The following is a 15,414-nucleotide window of genomic DNA, read 5'->3' on the forward strand; positions in this document are numbered from 1 at the left end:
AGAGATTCCAGGCAGTCCAAAAAGTTCTGTCTCCTTGCAGAACCAAACCTAGCAAAGGCTTCTTTCCAGACTGCATCCAGACTCCCTGGAATTGGTGCTGAAAAAGAGCTGTCTGTATGTCAGTTCCAGCACTCCCTTGAGACTGGCCATTCTTTGAGAAGGACACCATGCTTTGTCATCTTGCTCCATGCCTCCCTCCTTAACTGTGGCTTAGGGCTCCCAAGTGACTCTTGGTATCTGAGACAGTGGTGCTTATGCAGCCGCTGGCCTAGTCTTCCTAGCAAGACGCTCCAGACTGCATCAGTTCACCCCAAAAGGGGTCACTATTGAAGGAAACCTTTAGAGAAAGTTTCAAGGGCTCTTATGGAGAACAAGGACATCCTTGCTCTTTTTCTACACGTACTGAGAATATGTGAGAGGTTTTTTTAAAATACTGCTGGTTTTATTAGACCTTTGTGTTAAGACAAAGGCCTGGAGATAGGGAGAGTGAGGTACAAGAAACAGTTTGGGAGCAGACACTAAGACTGCAACCTAAAGGAAAAATGGGTAGTTTGCTTCTGGCTTCCCTTCCTTTCGGGCCGCATTCTAGCCAAGGAAGTAAAAGTGACAGCGAAGGAGGCCCCTCCAATTCCTGGGTTCTGTTCATCAATACAGGATGGTTACTGGTAAAACACCAATTATCCAGGATGTCCAGGATTGTGGATAAAAGTACTATGATGATGTTTATCACAGAGACTTGGCTGAGATCAAAGAAAAGAATTCACCCTTATGTGGTGATTCCATAATTATGGCAGGCACATATTGGAAGACAAGCAGAAGTAGCAACGATGGTGGACTGGACATGGTCTACAGGAATGCCAGTGTGCTGACCAAATGCTCCTTTCAACAATTTGCTGATTCTGAATGCACGTTACACTCTCACCTCCTCCGTAACTTTTTTGCCTTGTCGCTTGTTGTTACTTTCTCTTCCTCTAAAAACCAGTCCTACTACTACAGCTACTACTTCAACTTGTTGTTATTGCAACTGCTGCTACTATAATGGACAGGCAATAAAAAAGATGGGGCTTAGGAAGAATTCAGTACCTGTGTGTGCATGCTCAAATATGTTCATAATTTTGCACTGTTTTTAAATGTTGATGTCTCTGCACACATTTTACACACCATCTCCTACTTTCGGAGTGCATCCCGACCTTCTTCTCAAAAGGTGTGTTCTACCACCCATGGGCTTGATCACCACTCGATGTGAGTACAAGCTCCCAGAGAAAGACAGGGAACTGGGTATGAGCTTGGCAAAAAGCTGAGACAGTGGTGCTTCCCCTCCTCAAGAGGCTGGACTACTATATCCATTAAAATCCATCATTATGTTGAAACACTGATGTTTTTATAATTTCCTCTAATGAAAGCTTTAATATAATTCAAAGACTTGGAGGAGAGGGTTAGTATGAACAAAATTCTATTTTTTCTGCACATCTACTGACAATCTATTAACTGATACAGATGACTTACACACATTGGTCACCTTTTGTAGGCCTGTAGCTGTAACAAAGATTTGATTTGACATTGACCACAGATAGCTGCATTCAATTTCTTATGGAAATATCCATGCATCCCTGCAACTCTGCTTGGGTGTCATATAATAATATACCAGTCATCTGTGGAATGTCTGTAAAATGTACATGTTAGCAAACTTCAGTATTTTAGTAATATTTTAACAGTTTTGTTTCATAAACTCATAAGGTTCTAGCTTTGTTTCATGTGATACACAAATTAAGATGTAATTATTAAAAGTAAATAGCATGTTTATTTTTTGCCCAACATTAACATCAATGAAATAATCATAGGGGTGAAAATTCACACAAATTCATTTATCACCTTAAGGAATCACAATCTTTCAGAACCCCAGCACAGATATACAAAGGATATTCATTTTTTTTCTGCCTACATCCAGGGAAACCTTCACAATGTTCAACTAGGAGAGACTGAAGCCTGTGGCAGGTTCTCATGTGATGAGTGGCCTAGGTTGTACACCTCCAGGTTTGGTCTGAAAGGGAGTCTTTCTATCCAGAATGAATGAATGAATGAGTGTGTGTGTGTGTGTGAACACAGACATCCTATTTCCCTCTATGCCCCATCCAAAGTAAAATTCTGCAGTCCAACCCAGCATCCCTACTCCTCCTTGGTTCAAATACCTCCTTCTCCTTCTCTAACCTAGATTAAGTAGCATCCTCTATTTCTTGGCTTAGAATGATGGAAAATCAAATGCAAAGGAATCAAAGTAAGCTTGGATGTTTAAAAATGATCCTTGCATGCAAAATAGTGTATAAGAAGTTTCTATTCTGCACTGGTCGCATTGCACCTACAATATATTAAGTCCAAATGAGAAATGCCAAGATGAAAAGGAGCTCAAAAGAAAAAACATGATTGGAGACGTTGAGTATGTTGGGTATATTTACCTGGGGAAGACCTTGGGGACACATGATAGCTATTTTCAAGTATCTGAAGACAAGTATGTAGAAGATGGGGCAGAGTTATTCCAGAAGACAAGACAAGAAGCAATGGGTTTAAAGTACAGGAAATAAATTTTAGTTGGACAGGAGGAAAAGTTTCCTAATGGTAAGAGCTGCTAAAATATGTTACATGTGGACACTCCTCCGCTACAGGCATTTAATAGTTGCTGGATGGTCATCTGCTGGGGAAGCTATAGTAGTGGATTCCTGTACTAAGTAGGGGTTGGCCTAGGTGATCTCCAAGGTATCTATCAACTCTTCCATTCTATGATACTGTTACAATTTGAGGTTGTATCGGCATGAATACATCTCTTTTCTTGAATTAATATTTTATTTAGAAGTAGACAAGTAGAAGTGGATTAAGGACCTGTTTGCATGTGTTACAGAAACCAACAAGGTTCAGAATTTTTTTGTTGACAGAAATGTTGGAAGAGATGACTAGGACCTTTATTCTCTAACCAAAAAAACAAAAACTGATTTACTTATTACACAGCACTAACATTCCTAACAAGTGTTCTCACTAATTCAAAATTTAAGGCCATGTATGTGTTTGATGCTGGTAGCTTAAGGAGTAATATCTGCAACAGGCACCTTGCATTCCAGGATAGGCACAGATGCCTCTCCCGCCTTTTCCATACCCAACAGTGCCCTTAAATCCATTTTGTTTTCTGCCTGCTTCTGCCTGCTATTTAGGGCTCATATGCAAAACAATTCCCATGGCAGACTGCTACACAAAGGCTTTTTTAAAAATACAGGTAAAAAATGCCATTATCTGGCTCCACTGGTAGTTTGAACTGAGAACATCTCAAACACACATTTAGTGAAATCTCTAATTATTTTTATTATTCTAGAAAGAGGGCAGATGTTTGTCTGTGACAGCCTCAACGTGGCTGGGTGAATGTTTCAAATGATTTAACATCTGCATTTTCTCCTTTTCTATGGGTCATTTTAAATGTTCCCCTATCAAGTTTTCATGGAACACAAGATAATTTCCATTTACACCAAACACATACCTAGCTAAGGATCTATAGCGAACAAATAGAAATGCAGTGGCAAAATACAAATCAAATCAAATCAAACTTTATTGCGGTCATCAACCAGCGAGGTGGCAACATACAGCTAAACAGCATTAGTGGTGTAAATGAACTTAGACTAAAATAACATGCTTTCCATTTACAGGGCTTTATTTAACTACAGACATTGATGTAAGTGCTAAACATTTTGGTACCTTTCAGAAGAGGAAAAATCTTGGGAATAGAGACTATAGTCTAACACTTAATTTATGAGACTGCCATACACTGGCTTTTCCTTCTATGTATTATATTGCAAACATTTCTTCTAAACTAAGAAGAGTTCCATATTTTGACATGGAAGAGAGCATCACTGATTATCTTTAAAATGAGTGCTGCTCAACCAGTATTCTTAAAATTAAATTAAATAATACAATGGTGTGCTAAAGAAAAGTGTTCACAATACACGAACAAAGAGCAAAAATCACCTCAAGTGAGTTTGCCACTCGTTCCTTTCCAGCCAACTGGCTTTTCATTGTATTAAGCAGTGTGGATCTCTACCTGGATGTAAGCTCTACTGTATTCAGTGAATTTTACTCCCTCATAAACCTGCATGAATTGAAATGTGTGATCCAATTACGTTTAACATCAGATAATAATGCTAAATATAAGTTTAAAAGACAGAACAAATGCTCAAACATGTACTACATTCAAATTACGTAAAAGGAAATATTCATCATTATATATTATATAACTGTATAGCAGAAATGGGGCAGGACAGACACCTGTCTGTCTTTGAAGCAACTACCATCAAGCAGCAGCAGGCAAGAAATCCACCTGAATACTCAAGGTCAGTACCAGCTTTTTAGTACAGCAAATGGGAACATCAATGCTAGGCAGTAATGCCAACAGCACGATGCTGAAGGAGATTCCTTTGGAGAATGTGCCACTAAGTGCCTAACCTCCCTACAGAGGGAAGTTTAATCTAAACTGTATTTATTCGATGCACAGCTGAATGTCTCTGCGGTTACAGATGAGAGAGATTAATAAACTGAAAGTCGCTCCGTGATTATATGTGGTCTAAAATGCTTGAAATAAAAGTCTTCTATCCGTTAAGCGCTGTTGTATCAATACCAGTTTCTGCCACGTTCTAGCAAAAGGGGAGAGGGTTTTATCATAAATCCCCACTTTCGGTAGCTTTAGGAAGACCTTTGAAAGTCTCCATATTTCTACTTTAGCCAAAGATAGGCCCCAAACTGTACACCAATTCTTTTAAGGGGGAAGAGGGTCCTTCCCCTCCCAGGCAAGACTGAAGAGATATTCTGTAGATTAGAACTGCCAAGGAAAAATATAAAACATGAAAAGATGGTCCAACTAAAGAATACTTTGCCGTATATAAAAACAAAGCACAGAAAAAGTAGTTCAATATAATGAGACCGTTTAGACAAACTGGTTCCAGACAAATCAATGGCTAGTAGGGAAAGTACCCTTTTTGACTAACAAACTTTATGAAAAGCAACAAGCTTTTGTGAGCTACCCTTTTCCTCATCATACGAGGAATTGATAATTAAGAAATAGCTTTCTCCTCGCTTCCAGAGGGCATTCTGTATCCTTCAGAACATACAAATTCAGTGATATCTTAAGGGTGGGCATGAAACTGGACCAGGTTTTCACAGTATCAAAAGCATTACAAGGGAGTATTGGCTGAAGGACACATATCAATTTGTAATGCCTTGGTGAAAGACCGTACCAATCTCATATTCCAGTTGTACCCATTTCATCTAATAGATCTTTATAAGACCTGTCAAAGAGCCTATTCTTTGGATGGAATTATATGAGTCCTTCAATGAAGTGTTTACACAGATGGTGAAGACAGGACATAATCAATTTTCCACTGGCTATTGAAGAACCAGAAACTTTTAAAAGAATTATGGCCTCTCTTATTGTAAGAAGAGAAAATCTGAGAATCAGTTTACCATTCTCATACTACTGACATTTTTACCATTGGGCACAAAACTCATACTTGATTGCATTATACCCTAGTCTTGTGAAATAAATGTAATTTACAAGACTGAATCTTTAATTTCAAACCTTCTGGTAGAAAGCAATGGCTATCAGAAAAATCAAGATCTTTAAGAAATTTCTGGGTAAAGGATGATTTCCATTAGTACTGAGAAGTTCCTGTTCAGGCTTCTTGTGGGAAGCCTGTGAGCAAGAAGATCAAAGCTATTTCATTTAGTCATCTTTAGCTAGCAGACTTGCTTGAAAACACTCCTTTACCCAGATCCTATTTAAAGTGCAACTTGCTGCTTCATTGTGCATAGACAGTAGCTATGAATCTACTGGCAGATCTCTGGATGACTTGCAGTAGATCAGCAAATCATTCTGTCACCCAATTATTTAAAGCAAAAAGTAGATTTCAACTTACCCCAAATACTGCTGAAATGAAGACTTCATCATAACTACGTGAGAATTCCTGTCAGAAAGGCTATGAATTCTATTCATTTCTGGCACTCAGAATAAATTTCTGGACATAGAATTCTTTCAGTCTAAATGCATGCCTTTTGTGCTAGATTCTTCAGGGTTTTAGTCAAAACACAGAGTAGACAGTGCAAGCATGAAATCTGATCATCCCTGTGTGAAGCGGGTAGAAACATTAGGAACAGCCTAAGCATCTTAACCCCATAAAGCCTGCAATGCTCAGCTGCATCAATTCATGAAGGTCTCCCAAATACACCTTGTTAGTGGGTTGCCACTAAAAGATTAAAAAAAAAAGAAAAAAAGCCAGCACTGCATCTGAACAGCCCAACTGTTGCAGCTGATGCCACTATGACTCACTGCTATCAGACAGAATAAATCTTGTAAATGTGGATTCTGAGATAGAAGATACTTTTAGTGGCTGTATTTCTACCAAGACCATATTGTCACAGAGAGCCAAGAATTATGAGTGTCTTGGTCTCCAACATTTATGTCTTTTCTTCTCAATTCCACTGTCCTATTAGAAAGATCTGAGGGGATATAACATTCTGCCTTATCAAGTACTATGTTTATCATGGGCAGTTTCTGGCGATATGACCAGATTTAGTACCAATATCCCAAAGTGAGGAACAGAAAATCTGTTGCCCATTTTCTCTGTCACTTATTTAGTGGAAAAAGCCATTAAATACCCTGCCTTGACAAAGAAAAGACAGCTCAGGATAGCATAGCCTCCCCACAGAGAGACAGGGAATAAATACTCTGCATTTTGATCCAGCCTTGTGTTCATACTTTGCTCATTATGAACATATTATGCCTTCAAATCTTGTTCTAAAATCCCAATACATCCATGTCATAGGCTGTTTGATTAGAATTCGCTGCCAGATGTAGAAAGACTTATTCCCTGAAAGACAGAGTTGCTGTGAGGACATTCACCTGTTTATTATCTGCAAGCATTCTTGAGATGGGATTAGCTACAAATCTGGTTAATAATCCTTGGATTTGGAAAAAAGGAGTAAAATCCTCTAATGTTCCCTCAAAAGGAACTTACACTCAGTTCTGGCATGCTTCTCTGCATAAATTACATATATAGATTATATTATATTAATTAATTAAATAACACACACACACACATACACAAATATACATATATTTGGAGCCAGTGATGGAAATACAGGCCTTCTAAGTTCTCACATGTTATAAAAATGACTTGGGAGAACAACCTAGAAGCTCTACTGCTAATGTTTGTAGGACAAATGCTAAAACCAAATAACAGGTGTGTTCCTTTGGAAAGTGCCACTAACAGGTGAGGGATGAAAAATAAGGCTTCAGGTTTTTGGCTAATAACTTTAACCAAAGGTAAGTGTGCATGTTCAAATAACTCATTCAGCTATTTAGACTTTGAAATAAGAAGAGCAACAAACTCTCCCTTTGCTAGTCACAGTTGCTTGGAGCTTCTCTAGGTAATGCTAATGAGCTGCACTAGACTCTGGAAGGACTATGGTGGACTTTGTGGCCATATTTCTTGATAGCAGGCATTATTTAGTTGCCATATTATCCAGGACAACACCCAGATATTAAAAACTAAATAGTCCAGAACTGCAGTACTAAATAGTCCAGTTAAGGTGGGATTCACAATACAACAGTAGAGAAAGGGGAAACAGCCTCTTCCAGAAATGTCAGGAGGGGAAATATGAGCTGGAAATTCTTTGAGAAAGAGTACTAGAGAGAAGGTTCTTCAGGGGAGCTCTGTCTTCCCCACTTTTATTCCAGTCTCAACTTTTCGTGGCTCCTATGCTTCTTGCTTGCAATGGGATGGGCTGAAAGCAGATGCCTAATCCTGGCAGGCAGGGCGCCTTCTTAATAAAAGGGATTGCCCCCAATTCCATTTAGGTCAAGTGTAAAGGATTCTCCTCAGATCACTCATTATAGACTGTAGGAGGAGAGCCAAATTAGTCTATGGTAGCCAAAATTCAGAAAGGATCTGTCAGCAGCATAATTTTACTTAAGGCATAAGCAGCTCATAAAATTGTTAGTTTGAAAAGATGCTACCTTAGATAAAATTGTTAGTCTGAAAAGGTGCTACCAGACTCTTTCTTAACTCAGATAATTTATGCTCTTAAATAATGCCCTGGTTCCCATTTTGAAGTTTATAACAATCGTTCCTATAAAATGGAGACCATGCTACAGTATGTCTATTTTCATTCCTGGATTCACCATTAGCCAGAATATCTTTTCTGCTCTGATGTTTAGAGTGAGAGAAGTTTTTAGCACTTCTTACAGTAAAGACATCAAGGATTTCAGAGTCTTAGAGTCATTGTCAAAGTCTAAGTCTCTAAGGTAAAGGCCAATCAGGAATTTTATTATGGCATTGTACCCTGTCCTGCCCTATGTGCTAGAAGGGAGTTTGGATAAGTGTCATTTATACTCCATCATCAGATACTGTGTCATCCAGCATCCCAGTATCTTTTTGGGACATATCAGAAAGGTGCATGAGAAAGAAAAGGGTCTAGGAAGATTACAATAATAATCCCATAACAAAATCATACAAAAAAAGCTGTAACTATAAGGGTACTTTGCTTTGCCACCACTAAGTACAGCTGGGTGAATGACTGAGAATGCTTTTCTCTTGAAATAGTCAGTCTAGCATTTGATGTGGCTTGCATTTTAAAAAATTGCTATCATGCAAGGATTCAAAATACTCTACTAACACAAGGGAACAATGTTGATTTCATCCAAATTGAGCCTCGAAGAGGTGAGGGCTTCAGCATCACAAGTGACCCAGAATAAGGGATCTGCCTCTTCACTTCTGATTGTATTGTACATCCAAAACATCCCAGGGAAAATACACATTCACATGAAGAAAGAATGAATGGGAAGAATGATGATCTTTGATTAATGCCAACTAATATTGGCATTAATGCCAACCATATACATTTGAAATGTTAGGGGAGAGAGAGAGGAAGAAGAGAGGTATGAAAATGGTTGAATTCCACAAGGTTTTTGTTCAAAATTCCTGGAAGAGAAGTGAATGGTAGTTGCGAGCTTCCAATAGCGCTACACCCACATATCAGAAAAGAGAGTTTGTTCTGTGCTGCGGCAGGGCTGTTTACCACCAAGGAGGTCTCCACTAGCACCGCCCATTTCAGTACTTCTGCAACAAAACAGCCAAGACTCTGTACCCCTATGAGAGTTGAGAGACCACGCCTTCTTGGCCCAAAAAGCCTAATAGATTCAGCTTGTGGGAGACTGTTTCTTATTCAGTATCTACTTTTTGTGAGAACGTGGACCTTCTGAAGTGCAAGATGTCTCTCCATCCAACCAACCGCCTCCCCTTGCCCAGACATGCTATGTGGGGTGATGAGCACAAGCTGGACGTGCATGGCATGAGAATGGTGGTTAAACAGGGTCACAGGCAGTTTATGGGAGGAGCTCACCATCAAATGCACGCTGGAGCTTGACTTCCTTTTCTGGGCACACCATTGAAAGGAGGAAAGAGAAGGAAAGAAGAGATGAGAAGAGAAGCAAAGAAAATGTTGGCACTTATGCATCAGCAGAGACCCTGCTGCCAATCCTTCAAGAAAGGAACCAAATGCCACAAATAAATGAGCCCATGAAAGCCAGCAGTTATATAATAATAGTAGAAACCTGGATACAGAAAATTCCAAGCTTAGCAAAATAGCAAAAGATGTAGCCAGTGTGACACAGGAGAGACTGAAACCAGAGGACCATTATTTTTCAAATTGCATCCAATCCAGCAAAGGAGGAGAATTGTTTAGCTACAAATTACTGAAACAACACAATGTCCATCAGGAAGTATTTTACTCAACATCTACCTATAAAATATTTTTATTGCATTGATTCATGGACACTAATACTTGACCTATGGGATACTGAATCTTCTATTTTCAAATGACTAGTCCCTGATTAGTATACAGCAATTGTGTATCTTCTCACTCAGATGAAGTAGGTTTGATTTGGTGCAATGACTGAGAAGGTGTCTACAGTGACAATTATAGTTATGCTTTATAATTCCAAGGTAAGCACAAACCTAAACACAGACCTAGAAAGCACAAATGAGATCACGTGAGAAAGAGCTATTCAGTGTTTTACATTTAGCCACACCTCTCAGGATACACTGGAGACAGCATAAATAACTCCTCTTACTTTCTGTAATACCCACATACAAAGATGAACACAGGGGCCAGATAGGACTGACCAGATGGCAGATACGCCCAGCAAGGGGGCACTGGGTATGAATGAAAAGAACATGGAATAGAGATTTCATTTGGTGAAGCTAGACTTTATGAGCTTCTCCCTGCTTGCCCTAACAGTGTGAGAAATCAGGAGGAAAAAATAGGAGAAACATCAATAATGTACTAACATGGCAGAGAAAAGAGAAAGGGAATTTCTTAAGAACTCCATGAAGAGAGACAGAAATTATCCTACAATGATCAAAGTGAGGGGGATTATGTCTCCTCCCCTAAATCTCCCCTACGTCATGCTTACTCAAGGTCCAGGTTATGGTTTAGTCCATCCACCCAATTGAAGTTACTTTTCTCTTTCCTTTTCACAAGCCACTAATACCCATACATGCAACCCCTCTCCAAATTTTGCCCAGAAGAAATTCTATGTTATGTACCCACTCACCCACTTGCACCCCATCAATCTGAGATAACTTCCTTTTCCTGTTGCACCTACATTAAGCCTTCTAGAGCAAAGCAGGAGAAACATACCTCACCCACTGACCCCTAGAGACTAAGCCTTGGCAGTGATAATTCCACATTTGAACAATGTTCTCCCAAGAGAGGCTGAATGGCTTTTATGTTATCATCTTTTCACAGCCAGATGAAGACCTTTTTAATCTCTCACATATATTAACAGTTGTACTTCTAGATCTTTGATATCTTCAGCGTTTTTACTCTGTGTTGATTATATGCATAATCTTTTGAAGCTTCCAAATGACTTTTCCATTTTTACAAAGATTTAGTACAACATTTTGATTTGCTTTGAGTACAAAATAAATGTGCTTAGGCATGGACTATGGTTCTTATGTGCCAAAAGCTTGGACAGCCTTGGGAATATAAAGTTATTTTACTGGAATTTCAATCTGAAGTTTATCAGAAAAGTATTACAAATGTAATACATAAACTGTAAGTGCTTTTGTGTAAGCAAAGCAAGACTCCTGAAGTTTATCCTATTTCACTTGCAGTATTTTCTCTGAGAATGTACTGCATTTTCATTTAGATCTTTTTTTTAAGAGCTCTGAGCAGCATACACCATTGCCTACTCATCACATTCCTGTGAACTAAATTTTGAGAAGAAATAATGAGAAACCTGTATTTGCTGCAAAAGAAAGAACAAAAGGAATTCACTGATCTGAACTGGCATTAGGCTAAAGTATTATTTTTTTCTTACTTTGGATCCTGTAGCAAGTAGAGCCTATCCTGGAAGAAAACTTGAAGGGTGTGTTTTAGGTAAACTTGGGAAATCTAAGAGATACAAGGACTAAGAAGTCACTATTTTTATATTCTCCCATTTTATCACAGAAAGGTGCATTCCTTTTATACTTAATTTCCATCTGAACCTCATATAAGTGTTCTCTCACTAAATTACTGCCAGGGAAGGTACATCTCAATCTCCTAGAATATAAAATATGTTTATAATTATTGCTTGTGTTTTTATTCTGTTTTGTCAGCCGCAAAGAGTCATGTATATGAGATGGGCTGCCATATATGTATACTAAATAAATAAACCCAGGTTAATAAAAAAAATACAATTAAATAATACTTTTTGTAATAAAATACACATTAATAATACATGATTTTGGGTGCTGAGGACTTCACAGTTATCAATCCCCAGAGGCCTTACAAGCCTTTTACAAGCCATGAAAGGGAGAGGTGCTGTTGCCTCAGGGGTCAACCTGTTCCAAAGGAAGGGAGCTCATTGTCCCCCTTCCCATCACATCTGACAATGGAAGTGGACCTGGCTGTCCAGGTCAGATGGGCAAAATCTACCTGGGAAACACAGTCTCTTAGACAACCTAGCCCAAGCCACAAAGGGCTTTTAAAGTAATGACTATAGCATCTGGATTTAAACTGAAAAAGGTTACAGATAAAAGAGTTATTTGATTAATCTTCAGCTGGTTTAGGTTGATTCTCTGCAGCCACAGCTGTCTGTGAGCAAGTAGCAGTGAATAAAGAATAAAGAAATCTTGTAATTTGCATTTAAGAAGCTCTAAAATCTTGCAGGAGGTTTATTTGTATCTTTCTGTAAGATTACAGGCAAACTACTGAAATGACTGGGGTTCAGGAGAATATGGAAGCAGGACATTTACAGTTGGAATTCAATTACCACATAATTAATTGTGAGCTGCCCAGAGTCATCCATTGGGGGAGATGGGCGGCATACAAATTTAATAATTAATCAATCAATCCTCTGGGTCACCAATAGCCAGGAGTTCTAGGTGAATCCACCCCTTTAACTACTTTTAGGACCAATACCTTTTGAGGTTTGAAACTAGTCAGAGCAAATAGCAACACTCCCATTAGCTTGGACATATTAAGATGAGCTGAGCTCAGAAATAGAGTAATTGAATAATGCATAAGAAAACAACAAGCAATAATAGAATCCTTCAGCCTACACATCTTACTAGATCATCAGGATCTTGTACAGTGATGGCAAACCTATGACATGTGTGTCAAAGGTGACATGCCATATTTTGGGTGACATACCAGTGTTCACCAATACCCGGCAACAACTATTCTCCCTGTTTGAGTTACCAAAGAAACTGAGTTTTACTCATATTTCATTTTTGTAATTATCTGATTTTCTTTAGATAATACATAGCACCACACGACTGGACTGTATTTTTTAAAAATTAATGAATATGTAAAGAATTGTTTCTCTTTTGTTCGGCGGGGAGGGGAATGACACACCAGCAGAGTCAAGTTAGGCATTTTCCAAATTTCTGACACACTGAGCCCAAAAGGTTCGCCATCACTGGTCTAGTAAGAGAAAAATCTTCCACTTTCAAGAAACATCAGAAAATTGCCCATCAGTGAAACTGTTGTCTGAATCTCCTGGCAAGGAGCTTGAAGCCCATTTTCTTTCTTTTTTAAAAATGAAGACTTTAGGGAAAGGCAAAACAGGGAAGGTAGAAAGAAGAGCCCTCTTTTTCTTTGTTGCTTACATAAATTGGCTATGGGATTGAACCAGGAGGAACATCTTGAACCAGTTCTCCACCTGCAGAAGAAAAGCCTAAACTCACTTTGTCACTGAGGTGAAATCAAGGATTATACGAAGTACAAGATTTTCTCTTTTATGCCTTAACTGTTTTTTTCCATTGACCCACAGCTCACCCTTCTTTGAGCATACTCTCTCTGATCCAGTTCAGAAAGATATCCAAAGGGAATCAGACAAACAATGAAATAGAGACAAACGCACACAGTGTATCCACAACTTGTTAAGCGAGGGCAGTCATAGGGAAGTGTCTAGAGCAGTGTTTCTCAACCTTGGCAACTTGAAGATGTGTGGATTTCAACACCCAGAATTCCCCAGCCAACCATGCTGGCTGGGGAATTCTGGGTGTTGAAGTCCACACATCTTCAAGTTGTCAAGGTTGAGAAACCCTGCTCTAGAATAATCTATCTTGTTAACTTAGGAGTTCTGAGAATAGCGGACACATTCTTCTGCCCTAACAGCAAAATTATTACTGCACATCATTCTTTGCTAAAAGAATTAAGAGAGAACCATAATGTGATTCATATTTAACACCTAAAGAAATATTTATGAGTGGGAAATTGGAAAGAAAAAAACAAAGCAATAACTAGAAGTGCTAACACCCATTCTCTAATGTGCGAACTGAACCCATGACAGAGGAACAGGATCATATCTTCTAGCAATACCCACATGTTTAGTGTTAAAGGAGCCTTTATATTCTGTACAGAGACCTCATTCATGCAATAGTGAAGCCTGGTCACCTTGCATATTATTACTTAACGCAGAGTATTAAGTATACTACTTAGGTGTATTAGTTTATGCTGCATATATATTGGGGGGACAGGAAGAACTGGAGAACCACCGACATATGAACTCAGCTTGCATGGTTTAATTCTCTCTGTGCATTCACTGAATATGTGGAATGGAAAGTATGCAAACTCTTTAGTGGACTTTAACAGAATACAGCAAAATAAATAAATGCAGCAATGGATTTTAATGGGGAGCTGCTGGCTTCAATTACTATGACTGGGAAATAATGTTAATTCAATGATGTGCAATTCCCCCTTTTTTCCCCTTTAATAAATGCAACAGTCAGAACCTGTTTGGAGGCAGGAGCCTAGAAATGCTGTAATGTAAACAAACTTGCCTACATACGTATGGAAAAAAATCTGATTTTTTAAAAATTCAATTCTTGAATTCTGTGAGATATGACAGGAGCTTTTAAGTAGTAATGATATTGAACAGCCCTTGCGACAGAGACCAAAGCTGATATATAAACAAAAAACAAAAAAACAGCTAATCAAAATAGTTTGCAGAAGAAGTAACATTCAGAGAATACTAGATAAGATGCAAGAATCAGGACTATACTTTATTTCTTTGCTTGAGGACCATTAGTTTTCCCAAAGGTAAAAGAACCAATGATATTATAAAAGAATATAACATTGATTTGAAAGTAGTATTCAGGGATATGAAACTCATATATAAAGTAAGAAACGAATTATCCCAGTGAATATAGGTAAGATGGTAAACTTCCCTTCCTACAAGTAAGACAAACACCCACTAGAAAAGGAAGCAGAAAGAATCATCAAGAGTGAAGTCTTTGTTAAAATAGCTCAGAAATCCACTGCTGCACAGTGCTTTACTGATCCAAGGATCAGTATACCGATCCAATCAGAGATCTCTTGCTCTCTGATATGTCAACATCTCTATTTTAATTCCACATCTGTAGATGTGCAGGGCATCTGTAGCATGCAAATCATTCTTTTTATTTAAAGAGGTAAGAATTTCCAGATACTTGAATCACACCCTGCAAATTTGCTAAGTATGAAATATTTTGATAAGAGAATGTGGAATTGCTGGTCTAAGAATTTTGCAGATAGTCCTTTGTTCTACAGCTCAATCTTACAGTGGTTGTTGCACTATCTGAAAATCCTAGGAAATAACTGGAGGAAAATCCTAGATTAAGGCATGAGCTTTAATGACTTGGCTGAATATCAATTTCATTGCAGCATTCCCATGGCCAAGTAGCGGAGACGATCTTAGCAGGAGCTGTGCACAGCCATTTTCATTTAGACTGGCCAGGGATGCAGATTTCTATGAAAGGGACCGGAAAACAAAGGGGCGCCCCCGGATTCCAAACCTACCTTTACTCCATCTGACTTCTTGTTCAGTAAGCTCTTGGCAGCTGCAAAGAGAATTGA

General features: G+C 38.6%; 1 protein-coding gene across 30 annotated transcripts in view; it reads right to left on the minus strand.

The window, feature by feature from the left end:
• Window positions 1-15,414, minus strand: part of CAMK2G (calcium/calmodulin dependent protein kinase II gamma) — a 178,043-nt gene that overhangs the window by 25,715 nt on the left and 136,914 nt on the right. For 15 of the 30 annotated variants that reach the window (XM_088128544.1, XM_088128567.1, XM_088128551.1 and 12 more), the window contains 2 exons: window positions 15,358-15,398; window positions 9,430-9,462 (listed from right to left, as the gene is read on the minus strand). In XM_088128544.1, coding sequence (XP_087984670.1) covers window positions 9,430-9,462; window positions 15,358-15,398 — 74 coding nt within the window. The remainder of the gene's footprint in view (window positions 1-9,429; window positions 9,463-15,357; window positions 15,399-15,414) is intronic. The other 15 variants (XM_088128586.1, XM_088128554.1, XM_088128560.1 and 12 more) reach the window with 1 other exon arrangement.

The sequence above is a fragment of the Python bivittatus genome, unplaced genomic scaffold (assembly GCF_059951505.1).
Source record: "Python bivittatus isolate LINGU-HERP-01145 unplaced genomic scaffold, Pbiv_v1 ctg000050_np1212, whole genome shotgun sequence".
In the NCBI taxonomy this organism is placed as follows: Eukaryota; Metazoa; Chordata; class Lepidosauria; order Squamata; family Pythonidae; genus Python; species Python bivittatus.